Genomic DNA, 23,498 nt, shown 5'->3' with positions numbered 1-23,498 from the left:
GCACCTTAGAGACTAACAAATTTATTTGGGCATAAGCTTTTGTGGGCTAGAACCCACTTCATCAGATGCATGAAGTGAAAAATACAGGAGCAGGTATAAATAAATGAAAGGATGAGGGTTGCTTTACCAAAGTCAATCAAATGAGATAAATCAATTAACAGCAGGATACCAAGGGAGGAAAAATAACTTTTGAAGTGGTAAGAGAGTGGCCCATTACAGACAGTTGACAAGAAGGTGTGAGTAACAGTAGGGAGAAATTAGTATTGGGAAAATGAAGTTTAGGTTAGGTTTTGCCTTTGCTTCTATATGTAAGCTCGGTATGATGCTGGTTGGAAATTTGTCATGTCCAATTTTGGAGTGAGAAATTAATGACTCAGGGAAACTTTATAGAGAAATCAACTATCAAGTGGTATTGGTCTCTCAGTGAAGAGTGTTACACAATAGTAGAGATATTTTACAGTAACTGGTGTGGGCTGACTATGATCAGTCATGTTGCAAATACATAACTATGCCAGAACCTAACTGCGCTTTCAAGAATTGTAGCTTTTTTTTCCTGGCTAAGGGAACAAAGTATCAACAGAGAGTTTAATGTTAGATATCCCAACTGGGAGAACCTCTGCATGGCTCTACCAGCAAGTTGTGAGGCCTGGTTTGCACTACACAATTAGGTCCTCCTAAGGCAGCTTATGTCGACCTAATTATGTCAGTGTACACACTAGAGCCTTGTCCCACCCATGTAAGTGCCCTGCTACACTGACACAATAACTCCACCTCCATGAGAGAAGTAGGGTTTATGTCAATGTAGTTAGGGGGCAGCAGTGTCTGTTTTACTTACATCCACAGTTGGCTGTCTTGTCTATTTCACAGCTTCATGCTGGAGCTATGAAATTGACAAGAAACCCTGGCTCCCTGCTCCCAACCTGGCTGCTGCCTGGAGGCTCCCCACTCAGGTGGCCATGAAGCTGGGGAGGCTGCCCTCCTGTTCCTAGCCTGGAGCGGGGAGCCAAGACCCTGGGGGTGGGGGCAAGTAGGCTCCCAGAGGGGAGCTGACCTCTCAGTCCCCCACACTGCCCCTCTTTAGTCTGTGGAAGCACTCCTGGTGAGGACACGCACCTCCAACAGAAGGAGGATTGTGTGGATATCAGCCACCGCAGTAATTACATAAATAGACTTAAGTCTATAGTGTAGACATGCCTTCAGTCTCATCGCCCAGGCTTTCACCGCCCTAGAAATCCACTGACTTCCCTGGAGTGGTTCGCGGCTTTACACCGTTGTCAAGGAGACCCAGACCCAGGTTCCTTCCCCTGATGAGGGATTCGCTGCAGGCCCGTCTCCACATTGCAATGGGAATTAGAGTGCTCTGCATCCCCCCTAACCGTCGGGGTGTATGGGAGGGGGGAGGCGACGGGCTTTAGACGGCGATTTCCAGCTTCCATACAAGGAGACGTGGACGCAGACCTAGGAACTGAAATGCCCGGGCGAGGGGCGCAGGCTGAGGCCCTGTCCAGCGCGTGTGGGTCTGAGGCAGAGGCGGCGGCGGCTTTTCCCGTCCCGGCAACCTCGCGGCGGCTGTTTCCAGGGGCTGGGCGGGGACACGAGCGACGCGGCCTGGGGGGCTCCTGCACGGCCCCGGCAGGGAGGGGCGTGACTGTGGGAGCCCGGACCCGCCCCTGTCCTCATCAGCCGCGGCCTCCGCCCCCCTCGCCTCAGTCGCCATGAGCGGATCCAGCGGGGCCCTGGGGGGCTTCGGCCTCCTCCCGCCGCTGCCCCAGTCCCGGACCGCCTGGCTCGGCGCCGCCGGCGCGCTGGCCCTGGCCGCCCTGCTGGGGGCCGCGGTGTGGCGCTGGGCCGGGCGGCGGGCGGGCAGCGCCCGGCTGCAGCGGGTGGGGACGGTGTCCGGCCTCTTCCTCTACCCGGTGAAGTCCTGCCGGGGGATGGCCCTGCAGCGGGCCGAGGTGACGGCGCTGGGGCTGCGCAGCGGGGAGATGCGGGACAGGTACCGCCGAGGCGAGGCGGGGCTGGCCGGGGCGGGGGCAGCGCGCGGGGCGCTGCGGGAGAGCGAGCGCCTTGCTGCAAAGCCCGCGGGCGGGACAGGGCTTCGCTTCGCCCTGGGGGTCCAGCTACAGGCTGGTTCTCGTCCCCTTTGGGCTGGTCTCCAGGCCCGTTATAACCATTCCGCTCGGGCAGTGTCGCCCTTGCCCATAACCCCTTGTCTGCCCGCTTAGCCTCCGCGCCCCCTGCAGGCGAAGGGGAACAGGTTGTTCGGCCGGAATAGTTAACTCTAGACACTAGATGGTGGGATCTGAGTTACTACAGCGAATTATTTCCTGGGTGTCTGGCTGGTGAGTCTTGCCCACGTTTTCAGGGTTTAGCTGATCACCATATTTGGGGTCGGGAAGGAATTTTCCTCCAGGGCCGATTGGCAAAGGTCCTGGGGTTTTTCACCTTCCTCTGGAGCATGGGGCACGGTTCACTTGCTGGAGGATTCTCTGTACCTTGAAGTCTTTAAACCACAAGTTGAGGACTTCAGTAGCTCAGACATATGTCAGGGGTTTGTTACAGGAGAGGGTGGGTGAGATTCTGTGGCCTGCATTGTGCAGGAGCTCAGACTAGATGATCATAATGGTCCTTTCTGACCGTAAAGTTTAACCCGTTTCAAGGGCCCCTGCAAGGTGAAGTGGGCAGTTAACCCCCTATTGTGCCACGGGGAGGCCCTTTCCCTGACTAGAAGAAGAGCTCTGTCTGTGTAGCTCTAATGCTTCTCTCTCTCACCAGCAGATGTTGGTCCAATAAAAGATATTCCCTCACCTACCTGGTCTCTCTGATTCACCCAAGGTCATCTAGAATAAAACTCAAGATGCACCTCTCTGCTAACTCATGTTTAAGGCTGCGATTTTGTCATGGACATTTTTAGTAAAAGTTGAGGACAGGTCATGGGCAATTAACAAAAATTCAGGGAAGCTGTGACTTGCCCCTGACTTTTACTAAAATGTCCATGACAAAATGGGCAGGGAGGAGGGTTGAGTACCCTGCCCTGCTGTGGCTGGGAGGGACCCCTGCCTGTGGCAGCTGGGGAGCTCCGGGGGATTTCCCCACTGGCAGCGGCAGCTGAGGATTTGCTGGGGATACCCCCTCATGCTGCTGCCCATGGCGGCTGGGGAGCTCCGGGGGTCCCCAGCACCCATGGACTGGGGAGCTCTGGGGGATCCCATGGCAGCTGAGGAGCTGCTGGGGATCCCCCACCACCCACAGTGGCTGGTGAGCTGTCAGGGGTTTTCCTCCACCCTCCCCCGGGGTGGCTGGGGGGCTGCTGGGGACCCCCGCCTCTGTTGCAGCTGGGGGCTGCTGGGGACCCCCGCCACTTTGGGCAGCAGGGGTACCCAGCAGCTCCCAGCCACCAGGTGGGGGTACCCTGCAGCTCCCAGCCGCTGCGGGCTGAAGTCACACAGGTCTGCAGAAGTCACGGATTCTGTGACTTCTGCACCATGACCAAATCATAGCCTTACTTATGTTTAGCCTCTAGAAGTGAGAATTTCCATAAATATCCTGTATATACCTGCACTGCTTGGATTCACAAGTTTGTTAGTTGCACTGCAGCAAGAAAGCTTTGAGTTAAAAAAATAAAGCTTATTAGTTTTAGTAATAGTCTCTTTAATGAGAGACATCTGTGTGTTGTGTAAGGGCATAAAAGGGAGGGAAATCAGACTTATTAAGGAAAAACCTGAGTAGTTATGATATGAAGATAATTTCTAAGCTCTGTGCATCAGGAAATCTCTCTCTTTGCACTCCCTTTCCTTGATCATTGATGGTGCTGTGTAAAATGTTTAATGTATTTTGTTCCCTTTTAAACTACAGGTTTTGGCTTCTGATTAAAGAGGATGGACATATGGTTACTGCCCGACAGGAGCCTCAGCTGGTCCTGATATCTGTAAACTGTGAAAATGGCTATTTAACGTTGAATGCTTCAGAAATGAAGGAACTGCGTGTTCCAGTCAAACTTTCCAGGAAGAATGCAGTGCACAATTGCAGGTATTAGAGGAAGATTTTTCTTTTTGAAGTACTAACTTCAATTTAATATGCTTTTCTTTCAATTTTACAAAGAAAGTGTAACGTATCTTAATGGGTTTGATGCAGGAATTACTGGGTGAAATTCTATGGTCTGTGTTATGCAAGAGGTCAGGCAATGTTATCGTAATGGTCCCTTCTGGCCTTAATTTTTTAATAAGTCCACTTACTATTGAAGTCAAATTTTAGGAGATGACATCAAGGTTATCAGAGATTATACACTATATCTACCAAATTACCCATGCATATTTACTGTCTGTTCTGCATTTAGCTGGGCTGGGTGCTTGCATTTGAAAATCTTGGTCATGTATGTAGCTATTTCTTGATTTCCAATAAGCAAATTCTGTGTGATGTGCATCATCGCATAGAATTGGTAAATTGGAATTTGTGACATTAGGTATTTTACCTGTACTGAAATCTACCTTGGAAAATGGCCAGTGCCTAGCAGAAAAGGTAGGAACACTTTTTCCCTGTTAAAATGTCAGTTATATTTAAGAATATTGGGGCAGCTCTAAATGTTGGTAACCTACCTGAGCGTGGTGCTGTGGGCTTCTTCCTTGGATAGCAGGAGGAGTGCCGCAGGCTTTTCTGCCGCCCTAGGCGGCAGAAGGTCCCGCCCCGAAATGCCGCCCCCCACAGAGGCGGCGGAAGGTCCCCAAATTGTAGCGCCCTAGGTGACCACCTAGGTCACCTAATGTGTTGCGCCGGCCCTGGATAGCAGAAGACATTAGAGTACCAATTCTTCTAGCTGCTGGAGTTGAGAATAAAGCAGCTTTATAAGGAACTATATTTGCCAGCTCTATCTGTAAATTATTGCTATGGAAACTACTGTTAACTAATGTAGTTCAGTTTTTTTCTTTTTAATTTACATAAGATTAATATAAATTGACGATGCTGTTTATGATGGAAAGCTTGGGGGGAAAATAGCATTATCTTTTAAAAATCTGTCTAGTATGTATATAAGATCTGATCCACAATATTTCACTTTTCAGAGATAATGTCTTTAAAAAAAAATGTTTGTAGCCCCTCCTCTGTGCTGTGGTTCAAGCACCTTCTATTTGGTGCTTGCTATCACTGATATTTGGAGTGGCGTATGCCCTTTCCTTCCAGGGTTAGGTTCTTTTCTGGTGCCTGGTACCTCCATCCAAGGTGACTCATTGCTGTGCTGTTCTTTGAGAGAATTAAATGATAATGCTAGCTGGCAAGAAGTACAAAGCCCACTACACAAGGGACAATAAAGCAAACAAACACAAACCCCTGCAAAGGATTGGCCCATCCAAAATAACAGCATAGCAAAGGGGGACTTTATTGGGTACAGGAAAATAGGATCTGGGGAAGGAAGGGACTAAGGTTATATTATAAGTAATAAATAAACCAGTCCTTAACTTGTCAACACTCACAACTCATCCTAACCCCTGACTCCATCCCTGGCACCTCCTCAGGCAAATTGTACATTAAGGCTGAGTCCTGAGATGGAGTGTTGCAGTGCTGTGTTTTTGGCCAGTTTAAACAAAGAAGCCTTCTTACTCTATCTTCCCCCCGGGGCTGCGGGGGCAGGGTCCTCTCCTGCCTTCTACCAGGCTTGCTGATTATGTGAAAAAGTAGCCCCAAAATCACTAGCCACCACCATTGGGCTTCTTTGGACTCTCCTGTGGGCTTCTTGTGTCCACCCAGCTGGGAAATTTCTGTGCTGGGAGGCAGGGCTGGGGCCCCAGTCCTGCAGCCTGAAATAGCGGAAGGGAGGTGGAGCTGCTGGCAGTGGAGGGTGAAGGGCAAAGAGCTAGGGCTGTGAAACAGATGGATCTGCAACTCCCCTTCTCCCTTGGCAGGCAGCCTGCCTTGGGAAAGCCTGTGACAGTGCCAAGCAGGTCTTCCTTGTGGCGGGGCTTGGAGCTGGAGTCTCTAGGGTAGCAACCGGAGAGGTAAGTTACTAAGTAACCTCCCTCAGGACTGCACTGGGACAAAGGGTGGCCCTAGAGCTTCTTGGGCTGGGGGAGAGGGGCCCCATAGGTTTGTTTCCTTGCCCTGATGGAGAGAAGAGCTCCCCATAGATTCCTGTCCCTCTGTGCAGTCTCTCCATCCAAGACTCTCACCAGGGCTCATGCTATGCTCCCCATATGAACTTACCGCAGCTCCCAGGAAGCGGCCACCAGGTCCCTGCAGCCCCATGGCACATGGGCAACCAGGGAGGCTCCGAGCCCTGCCCTCGCGCCTGCAGGTGCCGCGCCCGTAGCTCCCATTGGTCATGGGCCCCAGCTGTGCCGCTGACCGGACTTTTAGTGGCCCAGTCAGCGGTGCTGACCAGTCAAAAACTGGACGCCTGGCAGTCCTAACTGCCGTAGAGCTACGGCTCCCTGTGGGGAGTGGGATTCTTGCAGGGACTCCGGGAGTGGCTCCCACAGTTAAATGTGAAAACTGAAACTAAAACAGGTTGTGCAATGTTGGGGGCTGTGCAGCTTTGGCTGGTCATTTGTCTAGCTCACCCCATGCACCAGCCTCCCTATTTGCCTCAGCAGGAGTTTCTGATTCCTTCTGTCCCCACCCCTGACTCCACGCAGGCTGAGAAATGGTGTCAGAGGGCTCTCGTAGCCATGATAGTTGTAGTCCTGTTGGTAGGGCCACCTAGAGGCTCAGTACGGAGCTCCAAGAGCTGGCAAACTCAGCTCTTGGAGCTCCGTACATGTTACTTTCTGAAACTTGATAGTCACTATCAAGATGATAGAGATGATTTAAAATATCTGAGCTGCGTAAGTCAAAATTATAAACATAAGCAATTCTGTTGCATTTTTCACTTGTAGATCTCAGTGCTTTTTAAAGGTATCATCCTTATGTTACAAGTACTGAAAACTGAACCACGGAGAAGGTGATTTATCAAAGGTAAAACTGTGAGCCACTGGTAGAGATGGAAACAGAACTCAGGTCTCATGACTCCCAATTAGAAATTAGACTAATTTGTTTTTCCCTCTTTTCCCAGTTAAGAGCTCCCGTACATAGCTTTGCAAGTATTAGATTTGGGGAATCCAAATTCGCTCTGATGTTGATTTGTGCAACAGGACTGTTTAAAAATTGCTAACTTGGATAGTGTGGTGTTGTAGGTACCTATAAAAGTTGCAAATAACTTACCTGTAATTAAATAGTTTTGACTGAATTGTTCCATCCAGGTGTCTACCTAAATTTAAATCTTTCTGAATGGTTCAGCCATTTTCAAGAACAAGATTAGGGGAAGTTGCGTTGTTTTGCCTGTTAAAAGTTCTTACAGCTGTATTGCTGAGAAGTTGTAGGCCTCCATGATTTGTAACAGGGACTTAAATTTGGCAGGCAGGCTGCCTTTGTATCAGAAATGTGCCTTTTGCTATTACCATGAAAAAATGCCTAATTTTGGCTAAACTTAAGTTTTTGAAAAATCTCAGATTATGAATGTCCAGCTAAAGACCTGTTAGAGTTTGGCAGCTAACTTCTCCGAAGATTCCAGCTGCACTGTGTGTGCTTCATTCTCCTCACAGATCATATGTGCTGACTGGACTGTACATGTGCCATCCCCACCGAGCGACTGAGCATACTCTATCCCTGGGGTGCAAGGATTGAGCAGGGCTTCTGCAATTGCTTCTCCCAGGTGCCAGGGACCACTGTGGCACTGAGCACTAAAACTGAGAGCAGAGAAACGCTCTCTTCTGTCCTCTCTGTGTTTTCCCCTCCTGGCAGTGTGGAGGAGATGGAGAAAGTTGACTGACTTGTATGTAGAGGGTTGAGGAATGGAGGGGGTGTCAAGACATTCAAGGTGAGAGGAAGGCTTGGAAGCTAAGGGAGGGGAGTTAAGAACAAAACTGGGGAGGGAAGAAGAGGAGTAGGGGCAGGAGCAGGGGAGTGTGCAAGAATAGGAACAAGAATCGGGCATGAGTGCAGGAGCTGGGGATGGGAGAGGATAGGATCAGAGGGTCTGGGAAAATGGCAGGAGTCATGGGTCAGAACATGGGTGGGGAGAGGAGCAGAAGGAAGGAAATAAGGGCAGGCCTTGGGCTGGGGAAAGAGCCAGGGTGGGAATAGCGGCGGGGGCAGGTAGGAGGTGAAGGGGACGGGGAGAGTCTGCAGAGGAGAGCGGTATGTAACTACTAGAGAACACTTCCCTACAGAACATGGAATTGAACCTATTATTCCTGAGTCTCAATATCCCTCTGCTGTCAGTTAGTACCTGTGAAACTCATTGGCAAAGTGTGTCTTCAACCCTTTCTCATGGCAGGTCTGCACAGAGACTACTGCTGCTAGTTATTCCAGTAGTAGAGGACTCTATGTCAGGACTCCGTTAAATGTCGTGTAATGGAAATTTTTTTTTTCAACTTTTAATTATTATTATTATTATTTTTTTTTTAGAAAATTAAGAAATTGTGTAAAAATACATTAAAAAATGTTAAGTTTGCTAAGTCAAACCCGCCAGAATTAAGGTTGCCTGTGCTACTCCTAATTCTGCCCCAAATCATTAGTTAATTTTGAAAATCTTGTCCTGCCTTTAAGGCTGGCAAGTCATACTGTAGAAAATTGAAATAACTTTTTAATGAAAATAAGCCAACAATTTAAAAAAAAAAAATACCACCTTCTCCGGAGTGCAGATATGGCCAGTGACAAATGCAGTCAGTAGAAAAAACGTAAATACTTGAGAATAACTTCCATTTTCTTATGGCCTTCGGGGTACTCGCTATAGAGGTAAAGGAAGCTGCACTGCATATAAATTAACAGGACCATTTTAGAGGTAATAATGCAACTAATAGTGACTGGCCTTGAATTTTTTTTGGGGAAAATTATTGCTCTGTAGTTGGAAAAAGATCCCTCTCATAAGCAATATTTATATCCTGCTGTTGGTAGCTTTTGCCACCCACATGGAATTAGTCTGCATGTTAAATCCTCAACTCCAGTTAATATAGAGAATATCTCATGTTGAGGATCACATCTTGAACACGAGTCAGCAAAGCGATGCTGTTGCAAAAAAAGCAAATGCCATCTTAGGTTGCATTAACAGAGGCATAGCAAGCAAGTCACGTAGTACCGCTCTACTCAGCACTGGTTAGGCCTCAGCTGGAGTACTGTGTCCAATTTTGGTCATAAATGTATGGAAAGGATGGAGAGAAACTGGAAAGGTTCCCTAGGTAAGTGACAAAAATGATCAAAGGGATGGAATGCAAATAATCTGAGCAAAGGCTGAAGGAACTGGGTATGTTTAGTTCGGAAAAGAGGAGATTAAGGGGGGATATCATAGCGGACTTCAGATAGTTGAAAGGCTGCAATGAAAAAGATGGAGAAAAGTTGTTCTCTTTTGCCACAGAGGGCAGGACAAGAGACAATGGGTTCAAACTACAGCATAGCAGATTTAGATTAAATCTCAGGGAAAATTTCCCAACTGTAAGAACAGTAGGACGATGGAACAGACTGCCTAGGGAGGTTGTGGATGCTTCTTCACTGGAAGTTTTAAGAAAGAGGCTTGACAGCCATTTGTTTTAGAGGATTTAGAGACAACAAATCCTGCATCTTGGCGGGGGGTTAGACTAGATGACCCTTGTGGTCCGTTCTGACCCTATGGTTCTGTGATTCTATCTCATTCCATAACTTGGGGCTTTGCACACATTTATAGTAGGGGGTACTTCAGAGAGACAAGTTTCATATATCACCCTATTTTTACCTCCCTGTGTCAGGGGAAAATGTTGGACTTACACAACCCTCCCCCAAAATGAGGGGTTATTTTATCAGGAACCTCAGGATCAAAGGACTCTAAATTTGTTTCACGCACTCTACTCTGGCTTCTGAACTGACAAACCCATTCTCAAGCTGATTTGACTGAGTATGTGGATTTAAAAAAAGGATGCAATATCCGTTTTAAACAGAAACCATCTTGCAGCCTTAATTATGGTATGTCTATCCTGGCCCTTAATAAAAAATGCTTAAGGAACAGAAAGACTGTCTTTAGCGGTGATAAAAGTGTCACCCGATATATTCTTTAGGTGGCATAATCTCTCATTTTTTGTTTAAATTCTCATGCCTCTAAAATTTGAGGCAACACTTCCATAATCACAAGGGATGGGATTAACAAATGTTGATTGACCGTGACAGTGCTCTTGGAAACTGTCATTCACTTGCTTAAATTGATCAAATCTAAATTGGTATATCTTTTGGTAAAGGTTTTCTGTCTTTTAAAAATGAAAAATGGAGTGGAATTATACTTGGTATTATTGACACAAGTGTGTAGAATAAATCTCACTTTTTTTCTTTTAAATCTAGCATGGCAAACGGATGTTGTGTATTACAGTACATTGTTGTGACAGTTAACTCAGCCTAACTTGTTCAGTCCTAACAGGAGGGAAATTCGATTACTGTTCTGGTTGACTGTCTGCAAGGAACTGGTGTTGCATGTACTGGATTTGTTTGGATTTTTTAAACATTTGCAGAGAATGTATTAGTGGGTCCAGAATTTAACTTTGAATTAGCCGCAATCCAAAGTTCCATATTTAATCTCTTTATCGCCACTCAGAGAGCTCATTGACTACATTTTTTTCCTTTGTTTTATAAAAGCAAGATGTTTGATTTTGAATTGTAGAGATGAAAATAAGTCCACTTGAGTTCTCTGCTTTTAAACTAACTCACGCTTCTTTTAGGCTGTTTGGATTGGATATCCAAGGCAGGGACTGTGGAGATGAGGCAGCTCAGTGGTTCGCCACCTTCTTGAATACACAGTCATATCGACTGGTGCACTTTGAGCCACAGATGGTGCCTAGGAAATCCAGAGACATATTCACCACTTTCCGATCCACAGATGAGGTTAGATGAAAGTTTTCCTCGAAAATCCTTTTCTGTGTGTGTCTTCCTTCCCACCCAACCCTCCTATTGTAATAGTTGTACATGCCTCCCCATAGAACATACTGAAGTACCTACTTCAAGCATATGAGCAGTCCCATCGGTTTCGGTGGGATTGTTTGCTTGCTTAAATTGTGTTTTAAATACATTAAATTTATTGAACACGAAGAGCTACAGAATCTGAGGCTGACATTTTGACAAGAAGTGACCCAGCATGTGACTAAGGGGAACTCCTGATGCACTTTAATGAATGAGAGATGCTGGAGTTTTTGAAGACAGTTTATTGGTAAACTCAATGTGTACTGAAACTCCCTCTGCTGTCTCTATCCCCAGTTATGTGCAGCACTGTTCTAATATGAACTGTCATTACTGCTATTTTGTTTACAGATACTAGGCTGAGCCCTAAATCAGAGGTTTGTGCTTCCACTGAGGAAAGCCCTCACAAAAGAGGGTTATGGCAGCACAAGGTGCCCACAATCCCCTCTCCCCTGGAGTGGGCCTGCAACCACTGCATTAGAAACAGGGTACAAGGGCAGGGAAGTCGGGTGATGTGCTAAATCAGTGCACTCCTGTGGCAGCCTCAGCTCCCTGGGGTCAGGGATCCAATGAACAGCTGCCCTTTCTCCTTCTCGTTCTCATCCTCCACTTTACCTCCCCTAAGCAAAATCCTCAAGGGAGCAGGGTGTTGAAAACAGTATCTCTCCTTCTCCAGGTAAGAGTTCCCCATGGGGCATAGTTGGCTCTGGTAGTGCAGGGAGATGCAGATTGAGTATCCTGCCCTGCAACTGTGAGCGTTATTGTTTATTGAGCATCAGCATTTTACCTGGTGTTGCATAAACAGAAAAAAAGTACAAGAAGTTATATTAAAATCTCTACTCTCTGTGTGCATCTTCTCGACAAGTAAATGAAGACTAATTAAGACCATTAAGACAATTTCAGTGAAGAACTCACTGAAACTGAAGATACTGTATGTATGTGGCTAAGCAAGGTGTTATTTTGGCAGATTCACGTATGCAGGGCGCATAGAGCGGTGGTGTTGGTGTTAATGTGAAGAACCGAGCAATGTAAACATTTCATTGCACATTTTCACTTGTTTGAGAGAGGGGAGGGCATAGACTACCTTTCATTTTACAGATTTTGTACAGTGTGTGCAAGGAAAAAAGGATAGTTTGGGAGGGAAGGGAGACTTTCAGTGTGCACTGAAACTCTCCTGAAAACTGCCTTCAAAGTCTTACACTTGTCCCATTTACTGATGTGTGCAGAGGGAGTTTTCTTAAAGTATTATTCAGTGGCACTTTTTGCCAAAGTGTTAGCCTCCGTGGAGAAAAGTCAGTGCCATTAATGATCAATTGCAACTTAATTTTAATATTGTTTGTTGAGTAAATCTCTTCCCCAGAGTTTGTGATAGAGTGGATTCAGTCTATCAGAAAATCTCATTTGATATAGATTGAAAAAAGGAAATATTGAAAAACATAGTCAGTTTGCTATTTGTAAGACTGGGGACAGGAAAGGGAATGGTCTTTTTTTCTGACACTCCAGAGAAAGGCATCCCTAGGCAAAGAACTATAAATATGCAAATAAACTTCATGATGACCAAGGGGTGTGCAAAGGAGGGTTGTGAATTAGGCACTAGGCTCTCTGTGGGCTGAAAGAAACACTTGACTTGCAGAAAAAAAATTGGAAAAATAATAGTTCTGGACATTGTTTGTTTGTAATTAAATATGGGTCACCTTTTATATGAAAATTTCATTTATAAATCATTTATAAAATAGTAGTAAATGATTAATAGATGTTTAACAATCTCTAATCAATTAACCATTTTATAAGAGGTTTCAGAGTAGCAGCCGTGTTAGTCTGTATCCGCAAAAATAACAGGAGTACTTGTGGCACCTTAGAGACTAACAAATTTATTAGAGCATAAGCTTTCGTGGGCTACAACCCACTTCTTCGGATGCATATAGAGTGAACCATATATTGAGGAGATATATATACAGACTAACACGGCTGCTACTCTGAAACCTGTCATTATGCAAGGCACTGCATTTAGCCGTATGGAGTGGAAATCCATCAACTTCATGAAAAAACTCGTACAGATACAGACAGACATCATCTTCCTTTCCAAATGCAAGCAGATGGACATCATACCAAAAGGACTAAAGGTAAAAAATCCATTACAATCTACATATCACACAGACTATGCTGAGAGACTGTGTCACACACTCTCAAAGAAACTGCGAAACCACCTGATCAGCATCCTATACAACAAACAGGGAAAGATTAAGAATGAGCTCTCAAAACTGGATACTCTCATAAGAAACCAACCTTCCACACAAACTTCCTCATGGATAGACTTTACAAAAACTAGACAAGCCATTTACAAGACAAACTTTGCCTCTCTACAAAGGAAAAAGGACACTAAACTATCTAAACTGCTACATGCCACAAGGAGCCACAACAGTAGTTCCCTTAACCCACCCAGCAATATTGTTAACCTTTCCAGCTATACTCTTAGCCCAGCAGAAGAGTCTGTCCTATCTCGGGGCCTCTCCTTTTGTCCCTCCAGACCCACGAACATGATACAGTTCTGCGGTGACCTAGAATCCTACTTTCGACGTCTCCGACTCAAAGAATATTTCCAACATACCTCTGAACAGCATACTAACCCACAGAATCCCCCCTACCAGCACTACAAACAAAAGGATTCTGCGTGGACTCCTCCGGACGGTCGAAACAACAGACTGGATTTCTACATAGATTGCTTCCGTCAACGTGCAAAGGCTGAAATTGTGGATAAGCAACATCACTTGCCCCATAACCTCAGCCATGCTGAACACAACGCCATCTACAGCCTCAGAAACAACCCTGACATCATTATCAAAAAGGCTGACAAAGGAGGTGCTGTCGTCATCATGAATAAATTGGAATATGACCAAGAGGCTGCTAGACAGCTCTCTAACACCACATTCTACAGGCCATTATCCTCTGATCCCACTGAGGATTACCTAAAGAAACTACACCATCTGCTAAAAAAACTCCCTGACAAAGCACAGGAACAAATCTGTACAGACACATGCCTAGAACCCCGACCAGGGACATTCTATTTGCTACCCAAGATCCATAAACCTGGAAATCCTGGACGCCCCATCATCTCAGGCATTGGCACCCTAACATCAGGCTTGTCTGGTTATGTGGACTCTCTCCTCAGACCCTACGCTACCAGCACTCCTAGCTATCTTCGAGATACTACTGACTTCCTGAGGAAACTAGAATCCATCGGTGATCTTCCAGAAAACACCATCCTGGCCACTATGGACGTAGAAGCCCTCTACACCAATATTCCACACACAGATGGACTACAAGCTATCAGGAACAGTATCCCCGATAATGTCACAGCTAACCTGGTGGCTGAACTCTGTGACTTTGTCCTCACCCACAACTATTTCACATTTGGGGACAATATATACCTTCAAGTCAGCGGCACTGCTATGGGTACCCGCATGGCCCCACAGTATGCCAACATTTTTATGGCTGACTTAGAACAACGCTTCCTTAGCTCTCGTCCCCTAACGCCCCTACTCTACTTGCGCTACATTGATGACATCTTCATCATCTGGACCCATGGAAAAGAAGCCCTTGAGGAATTCCACCATGATTTCAATAATTTCCATCCCACCATCAACCTCAGCCTAGATCAATCCACACAAGCGGTCCATTTCCTGGACACTACTGTGCTAATAAGCGATGGTCACATAAATACCACCCTGTACCGGAAACCTACTGACCGCTACACTTACCTACATGCCTCCAGCTTCCATCCAGGACACACCACACGATCCATTGTCTACAGCCAAGCTCTAAGATATAACCGCATTTGCTCCAATCCCTCAGATAGAGACAAGCACCTACAAGATCTCTATCAAGCATTCTTAAAACTACAATACCCACCTGCTGAAGTGAAAAAACAGATTGACAGAGCCAGACGAGTACCCAGAAGTCACCTCCTACAAGACAGGGCCAACAAAGAAAATAACAGAACACCACTAGCTGTCACCTTCAGCCCCCAACTAAAACCTCTCCAGCGCATCATCAGAGATCTACAACCTATCCTGAAAGATGATCCTTTACTCTCACAGATCTTGGGAGACAGACCTGTCCTCGCTTACAGACAACCCCCCAACCTAAAGCAAATACTCACCAGCAACCACACATCACTGAACAAAAACACTGACCCAGGAACCTATCCTTGTAACAAAGCCCGATGCCAACTCTGTCCACATATCTATTCAAGTGACACCATCATAGGGCCTAATCACATCAGCCATACCATCTGTGGCTCGTTCACCTGCACATCTACCAATGTGATATATGCCATCATGTGCCAGCAATGCCCCTCTGCCATGTACATTGGCCAAACCGGACAGTCTCTACGCAAAAGAATTAATGGACACAAATCTGACATCAGGAATCATAATACTCAAAAACCAGTGGGAGAACACTTTAACCTGTCTGGCCATTCTTTGACAGACCTGCGGGTGGCTATCTTAAAACAGAAAAACTTCAAAAACAGACTCCAACGAGAGACTGCTGAGCTGGAATTGATATGCAAACTAGACACAATCAACTCAGGGCTAAATAGGGATTGGGAATGGCTGAGCCATTACAAACATTGAATCTATCTCCCCTTGTAAGTATTTTCACACTTGCTTCTTATCAAACTGTCTGTACTGAGCCATCTTGATTATCACTTCAAAAGTTTTTTTCCTCTTACTTAATTGGCCTCTCAGAGTTGGTAAGACAACTCCCACCTGTTCATGCTCTCTGTATGTGTGTGTATATATATCTCCTCAATATATGGTTCACTCTATATGCATCCGAAGAAGTGGGTTGTAGCCCACGAAAGCTTATGCTCTAATAAATTTGTTAGTCTCTAAGATGCCACAAGTACTCATTTTATAAGAGTCCAACAACTCAATGGGTTGCTTATAACCTTCTGTAATATCTTCTACTGATATCTGCAACATGTAACACTCGTGTCTGTAATATGCTTCTATCTATTATTTATCATTTATTAACCCTGTATAAACAACTTATAAATAGAAGTTTGTATTTGGTCAACTTTACTATTAATTTACGATGGCTACTATGCTGGGAAGGGACAAATTATTGCACTTCTCAAAATACTGCCCGAGTCGTAAGAATGTGACTACAACAACATAAGACTACATGGCTAATATATGGCCATCAGTTCAGTTACCTGTTTCTTGGCCATCGAAAGTTCTGCAGACCTTGTCTGTTGAGAAGCATGCTCTAGTGGGAGCATTAGGATTTGTTTGCCTTCATTTTTGTAGATTGCCTATCCCGACTGCAGCCCAGCCATGATCATCTCAGAAGCTTCGTTGGAAGATCTAAATACGAGGCTGGAGAAGAAAGTTACAATACAGAACTTCAGACCAAATATTGTTGTTACGGGTTGCAGTGCTTTTGAGGAGGTAAGTGATCTACAGCAGTGGTTTTAAAACTTTTTTTTCTGGGGATCCAGTTGAAGAAATTGTTGATGCCCACCACCCAACGGAGCTTGGGATGTGGGAGGGGCTCAGGGCTGGGGCAGGGGTTTGGGGTGCGGGAGTGAGGGCTGCGGGGTGGGGCTGGGAATGAGGGATTCAGGGTGTGGGAGGGGATGTGGAGAGGGGGTCAGGCCTCTGGGCTGGGGGTGCAGGCTCTGGGGTGGGGCTGGGGATGAGGGGCTTGGGGTGCAGGAAGGGGTTCCAGGTTTGGGGGGGGCTCAGGGCTGGGGCAGGGGATTGGGGTGTGAGGTTGGGGCACAGACTTACCTCCGGCGGCTCCCGGTCAGCGGCACAGCAGAGGCAGGCTTCCCGCCTGTCCTGGCACCGTGGACTGCGCTGCGCCCTGGAAGTGGCCAGCAGCACGTCCCGCTCCTAGGCAGAGGCACGCAAGCGGCTTCGCGTGACTCTTGCCCACAGGCACCATCTGTCCATCCCCCCCAAGTTCCCATTGGCAGTTCCCAGCCAATGGGAGTGCGGAGCTGGTGCTTGGGGCGGGGACAGTGCGCGGAGCCCTGTGGCCCCGCTGCCTAGAAGCTGGACCCACTGCTGGCCGCTTCCAGGGCACAGCACGGTGTCGAAACAGGTAAGCACTAGCCTGCCTTAGCTGGGCAGCACCGCCAACGGGACTTTTAACGTCCCGGTCGGCAGCGCTGACCAGAGCGACCCAGTGCCTGACATGCCGCATCCCAGTACTGGGTCGCAACCCGAAGTTTGAAAAACACTTATCTACAGTACTTTAATTACTATTTGTTCTGAGTCTTGGATGTGTTCTTCAGAACCCTATTCCCTTGGGATATAGAGTCCAAAGAACATCTAAAGCCTTGGCTGTACTTGGGATTAGCTCTGATTCAGCCATCAATAGCTGGTGACTGGTGTAGCTGCAATGGTGTAAACCCCAAATATAGATAAGGAAAGCAGCTATCTTGGAGTTTGCCCTGGCACATCTGGCCACCAGTAGCTGACTCCCAGGTACAAATAGAGCCTTAGAAATTCTACTATAAATGCCTGCAAAGTTTAAAGGGATATCATAGGTTTGTGGATATTAATTTATATTTATGCAACCTAGTGAAGGATAAAATGAATGTATTGAAAATGTGAGGCTGGGACTGCATGCTTGCCTTTAGGCCTCAAAGGGGAAATGTTATGCACAGTATAAGACATCTAATGATCGAGAAAAAATATTTGGGAGTTGGTGAGAGATTTTATCACATTTTGCTTATAAATAAAAGCTCATCCTGATGGTCCGAGAGTACCATAACTGCTGCATATTTATTGGTTCTCTAACTTTAAACATTTACTTAGTGTAGATAAAACTGTGGGTTTACATGGTGGAGCAGTGCAGATTTTACATGTTTGAGTTCACTCTGGAGAGTTGCTCTTTATGGGTTTGATTGTTTCTGAGGACCTAAAATTCCCATTGGAGGATTGGGCCTCTGTCTTCCAAGTAGGATTGCATTAGGAAGCTTCTGGGCTGATAAATGAAGACTGACTTTGCTTGTTTTTATTGATAACATTTTGTGGAACTGTAGTTAACTTAAATTTTTTTAGATTAAATACAGTGTTAATTATCAATTGTGAAATCAGAACAAACACACTTATGACTAGAAAATACATTCTGCAGAAGGCTTTTTTGGTTCTCCCTTTTTGTATTAACCTGCATTTTATGTTTGATAAATTACGTGTTTTTAATAAAAATCATGTATTGTGAACCTATAAGACAGGTACATTTTAAATGACCAGTCACCTTTTAGTGGAGTGTATCTGAAGCAATTTGGTAATTCATACAACTTACCCTGTAACTTTTGCAAAACTGATCACACTGCTTTGAGTAGATTAATATTCTGGTGTTGACGAATGCGGTGCTAACATGTTTTATTAAAAATAACAACATATCTATTATAGCTCTTATGAGGATGCAAGAAAGCATAATGCTCTAAAATGATGCTTCGTCTTATAGTAATGGCCGTGCTCAAAGCCAACTTCTGGGAAATAGTTAATGCAAATATTCTGAAAGTATAATAATATATAAATGTTTACATTTCCCTTAGGATTCCTGGAATAAGATAAAAATTGGTAATGTGGAGATGAAAGGGACAATGGCTTGCCCCAGGTAAGTTGTTTAGGAATATACTTGAAGGAAAAATAAATATTAAGTAGCTGCTGTTGTCTAACATTGTCTATCATTACAGGTGTATTTTAACAACCATTGATATGGAAACTGGGATCATTGACAGAAAGGAGCCACTGGAAACACTGAAAAGGTAGCAAAAATAGTAGTGTCTCATTTTGTATTCAGCAGTTATTTAAAAAAAAAAAGGGCATTTGAAATGTGTGCTACATGTACTCCTACAGCCTCTTAAATTGCAAACTTTGGGTTCAGTCCTTGCCTATGCACTATATTGAAAAGAGGACTCATTAAGACTCTCCTTCTCCCATTTCCTATATATAGGATTCCTTGGTCCTCTCTTCAATATAGTGTGCCTGTATAGTCTAGGCAAGGACTGGGCCCAAAGTATACAATCTTTAAAATTGCATAATTTAACTGGCTAATTGTAGCTGGTAATCATTTCTATCTGTCCTACAAATATATAAACTATAGTTTGTGTGTGTTAGAGAGAGAGAGTGAGTGAGTGCATTATTGGGGATGCAAGTAGCATCACCTATTATTAAGGTTGCCTGACACTTCCCATTTGAAGACCCCTTTTTCAGTTACTTATAACTTTGCCAAACTTTAACTACTTGGGCTGAAGTTTTCCATTCTGGGTGTCTGCTTTAGGCAGGCTTTGTTTTTGTTGTTTTTGGGGAAAGTGGGGTTGGATTTTAGCCAGAGGTTTAGCCATTTCTGAGAATGAGCAATTGGGGTAGAAATTGGGACCGGAGACTGGTGGGGCAGGAAAGGAGGGGGACTGGTATTTGAAAGGGGAGGGAATTGAGACTGGTTGGGCAAGGAGATAGGGGAGGGGGGAAATGGATGGACTGCAATTGGCTGGCAAGGAGACTGCAGCTAGGAGCCAGGGAGGGAAGACTGGGAGCTAGTAGATGGGAGAGGGAGGAAACTAAGATGGGATGAGGAGTTGAGAGATACTGGGACTGGCTGGACGAGAAGTAGTGGGATGGGGGGAGGAAAAATAATAGTGATTGTGTAATTAAAGACTCTCATGATGCATATCCAAATTAAGATAGCACAGGCAACCTTTATTCTGGCATTTTCTGACTTTCGAGTGCTTGACTTTATTAAGGTTGCAGTGTGTGTAGTCTATATGATAGATTACAGGAATGTCACGCTGAACCCTAGAATGTCTGTGGAGTCAGTGTGAAGTGAGGGAAACAGTTAAAAACATGGCTGAGAGCTCTCTTTGTTTAGAATATCACCAGGTTCAATCATCATTGGAAGTGCTGTCTGTTACTGGCCAGTTTTTAAGTTCTCAGCCATTTTGACTTTATGAAATACATCCATGCTGTGTACAGTTATAGTTAAGTATCCATCTATGCCATGCCAAGAGTCCCTAGACAATTGTGATACCACAGATAACCAGTCATCACCCTTACTCTACATCTAATCTGCATGCAACAGTTTCATTGGTTCTTTGAAGGAGACTGCACGCGGATGGTGAGATACTTGGCCCAACTGTCAGACCCATTCAGCAGCTTGGGGCTTTCAGCTACTTGTGTGTGTGACAAGGATCAGTCAGTCTCTCCTCATATGAGCTGCTCCATTCCATTAATTATCTTAGCTGTCCTACATTGTCACCTGTTTAACTAGCTTGCATCCATTAAGGTGACCAAAATGAGAGAGCATACTTCAAGTGTTCTCTAACCTTCACCCTGTAAAGCCATGTGCCCTTTGACTTGTATAGTCCAAGGCCCCAATCTTGCAATAATTTATGCTCATGCTTAGCTTTCCCTTGAAATCAATGGGATTACTCATGGTAGTAAAATTAGGCAAGTGAGTAAGGGTCTGCAGGTTTGGAGCCTTAATACAGCCAGCATCTTATCAGCTTTCTTCCCTGCCTCTGCACGCTGAACTGAGAATTGAATTGTCAGATCTGTCAGTACACCCAGATAATCTCCTTCTAGCAGTGTTAACTAGTTTTCTGCTATTTAAACTGTACTGGTACTTAAGCCCTGAAAACTGTTATGCGTGTGTGAGATATTTTACTCACAGCAGTAGCCTCACTAAGTTCAGTTCATTGTGTTTGCCAAAAGAAAATCTATTGACTTATTCCATCCTAAATTTTTGGTGTGCCATAAAACTTGTGTATTTAAATGCTGCATATTTTTTTTGGTTTTTTTAAATAGTGGTAGTGGTGTAAAGAGAGATGAGTGAAGAGTATCCCAGAACATAATCTACTGCTAATTTACAATGAAGGGATGATATTAAATTTACTTACCAAAAAAACCCATTAACCTCTGTTACGTAGGGCATAATGTCTGTGGATTCTCTTTGTGTCTTAAATACATAAACAGAATCTGGGTACTTATACAAGTTCATTATTCTGTTGTGTTTCCTCCAACTTAAAACAAAGCCCTCACCCCTTTTTTTTGTTTGCTCTACTTCTTGAAGCCGTGTTTTGCCTTAAGTGAATAATAATGACCATTTTCTCTGTGCAGTTACCGTTTGTGCGATCCTTCTGAGCGACATCTCTACAAATCCCATCCTTTGTTTGGATGGTATTATGGAATTGATAAAACTGGAACGCTTCAAGTTGGAGACCCTGTGTACAAGATAGTCCGTTGATGGAAGATGCATTTTGAGTGGAAAATAATTGTTCATTTTTATATGCAAATGTTTTTTTCTGTGAGCACAGAGCCTGAAATAACTCCTTGATGTTATCTTGAGGTGTAAAGTACACTGTCCTTGATTGTCCACAGATCCTGTGAGGTGCCAAAGTCTTCTTAAATCAGTCAGTCCACTAATGTGCCTTGAGCCCCTAAATCTAAAACTAAATCTTTAGTTTTCTGTTAGAGCGTAAACGGCAAGCTGTCAAACACTTAGATCAGATGATAGTGATTTTCAGTCTTACACACGCACACTTATATTATTGCTATTGTGGAATGAGGCAAGAGGGTGAAACAAGTTGGATGATGATAGTTGAATGTTCCCTTCAAGGTTTGCATATGTTTTAAATTCCCATTTAAATTGTAATGTCTTAAGAAAACCACCCTTGGAACATTTTGATCTCTTGTTACTTTGTTATGGATTGGCAGATAGAGCAAGAAATTCTGAACCAGCAAAAGAGTGGGTTGTGACAAGGCATGAAGTAGGCTAGACTGTTTTGGAGCTTAGATTCTCTACTTTCTATAGTGAACATTGAAGTGCAGTTCTATTTGAACATTCTTGAATAACAGCCTAATAAAGTGAAGAATTAGGCTGCTGCCGCCCTGTTATTGACTCAGTTAATGGTACTGGGCAAGCACTTATCATGCTTGTTGCAAGTAATGCCTACCTGTCTCACATTGGTGTTGCCGAGGATTGACTGATTTTTGTAAAGTGCTATATAAATGCTACGTATTATTGTGGCACCATATATCCCAGCATTAGCCCCTGAAGAAACATAACATTGTGCGTGCACAATGCGGTAGATGGTGGCAGGCAGAGGCAGTGGAAGAACAAGTGTCCCCATGGGCAGAATTTGGTGAACCCTATAAAGCTCATGGTCCTGAGCATAAAGAAGTTGAACAAGATTTAAATCCATTAAAATTACAGTAATTAAAGGTGGGCTTTGGGGGATCTGGGGTAGATCAGGTCAGATGAATATTTTTAATACAAATGTTTCACTTTTAACCGATGGAAATGTAATTATTTGATTGAAGCAGCTAGGGGAACGAGATTATGTAAACATTGCTAATCAGACAATTCAACAATGGTTTTCTAAAATTATGTACTTAAAACTGTAAAACAGATTTTAACGCTAGAAATAAATATAAATCAAAATATAAACTTCTACAGAGTCCTAACTACTGTTTAATACAATGTGCAATTTGAGGGAGTTGTTCTCTTGGCTTTTGCCATTTGATGTTACATCTTACCTATGTTGGTGTTCAGTTATTTCTCTGCTGCTTAATATACCTCTTGGTCTGGCAAAAGGCTCTTCCCACTGGTGCCCTATTGCACAGTTAAAGGCTTTGTGCAAGAAGCAGATGCCAAACTCGGCATCCAAGTGTCCTTGCATTGCTGTGGAGAAAGGCTTCAGTGCAGAAAAGTCTTCAGATTTCTGATGTGGGGAGAGAATCATCAGGATTTGGTAGCAGCCTGGATCTGTGTGGATATTGGCAAAGAACCATCCTTGAACCTGAAGCTGGCAGAACAATTCTTCCAGTACAGGACACATCAGAGCTGAGATACCTTCTTGTTTATCTTGTGCTATGGAGCTAAGAACCAAGACTCAAAGTAGACTAGATCCTGGCCCTGCTGTGGTCCATTTACAATAGTCTAGTAGCACAAGGGGACTGAATGCCGGGTTGGGTGAATCTTTGGTTAGATTGAGCCAGCTCTGCGCTCCCTGCTCCCCCTGTAATCCTTGGCCCCCTGTGATCCTTGGTGTGCGTGAGGCATTAAATGTGTGGCTTAGGGAAAGGATTTGGCTGGAACACTGTTGCACCTTTGACATCTTTGGCTGTTAGTAACAGCCCTCAAGGAACTGTTATAGCCAAGGCAAGTTAGAGCAGCCGTTAAGATCCCTCACATGCATAAAGCATGTACTTAACTTTGCAGGACTGGCCCCTGTTTAAATCATTAATTCTATTCCTTCCTATCTGGCAGTAGTTTGCCAAAGAGAACTCTCAAACAGATTGTGTAACTGTGCTATCAGCGTTTACCTCTGAACTTCGTCACAGTAGCTTATTCCTGCCAGAGGGGATGTAATATCTGCTGAGAATTTTTAACACTAGCATTCTCAGGTGACAATGGATGTGGTAGCTAATGTGATAACCTTTCTTGTGCCAACAAATAAATAATATGAGGTGCTCAGCTTTCTCCCTTCTTCACATCGAAGCAATTTCTACAGGAAAAAATGCAGATACTAGAAAATG

General features: G+C 44.7%; 1 protein-coding gene across 1 annotated transcript; it reads left to right on the top strand.

The window, feature by feature from the left end:
• Positions 1–1,715: 1,715 nt before the first annotated feature.
• On the top strand, positions 1,716–22,401 carry LOC135876043 (mitochondrial amidoxime reducing component 2-like). Its single transcript, XM_065401179.1, has 7 exons — positions 1,716–1,996; positions 3,856–4,029; positions 10,704–10,866; positions 16,251–16,391; positions 18,515–18,576; positions 18,656–18,727; positions 21,078–22,401. Exons 1-7 carry the CDS (start codon positions 1,716–1,718, stop codon positions 21,202–21,204), a joined length of 1,020 nt encoding a protein of 339 aa, XP_065257251.1. The 3' UTR covers positions 21,205–22,401.
• The last annotated feature ends 1,097 nt before the right edge of the window (positions 22,402–23,498 follow it).

The sequence above is a fragment of the Emys orbicularis genome, chromosome 3, assembly GCF_028017835.1.
Source record: "Emys orbicularis isolate rEmyOrb1 chromosome 3, rEmyOrb1.hap1, whole genome shotgun sequence".
Taxonomy (NCBI): Eukaryota; Metazoa; Chordata; order Testudines; family Emydidae; genus Emys; species Emys orbicularis.
This window is presented reverse-complemented; position numbering and strand designations above follow the sequence as displayed.

Excerpts from the sequence above, each read along its gene's own strand:
- LOC135876043 (XM_065401179.1), top strand. The coding sequence starts at position 1,716 with ATGAGCGGATCCAGCGGGGCCCTGGGGGGCTTCGGCCTCCTCCCGCCG. Across the intron at positions 18,577-18,655 it reads GGGACAATGGCTTGCCCCAG|GTGTATTTTAACAACCATTG; the intron begins GTAAGTTGTTTA and ends CTATCATTACAG. Across the intron at positions 18,728-21,077 it reads CCACTGGAAACACTGAAAAG|TTACCGTTTGTGCGATCCTT; the intron begins GTAGCAAAAATA and ends TTCTCTGTGCAG.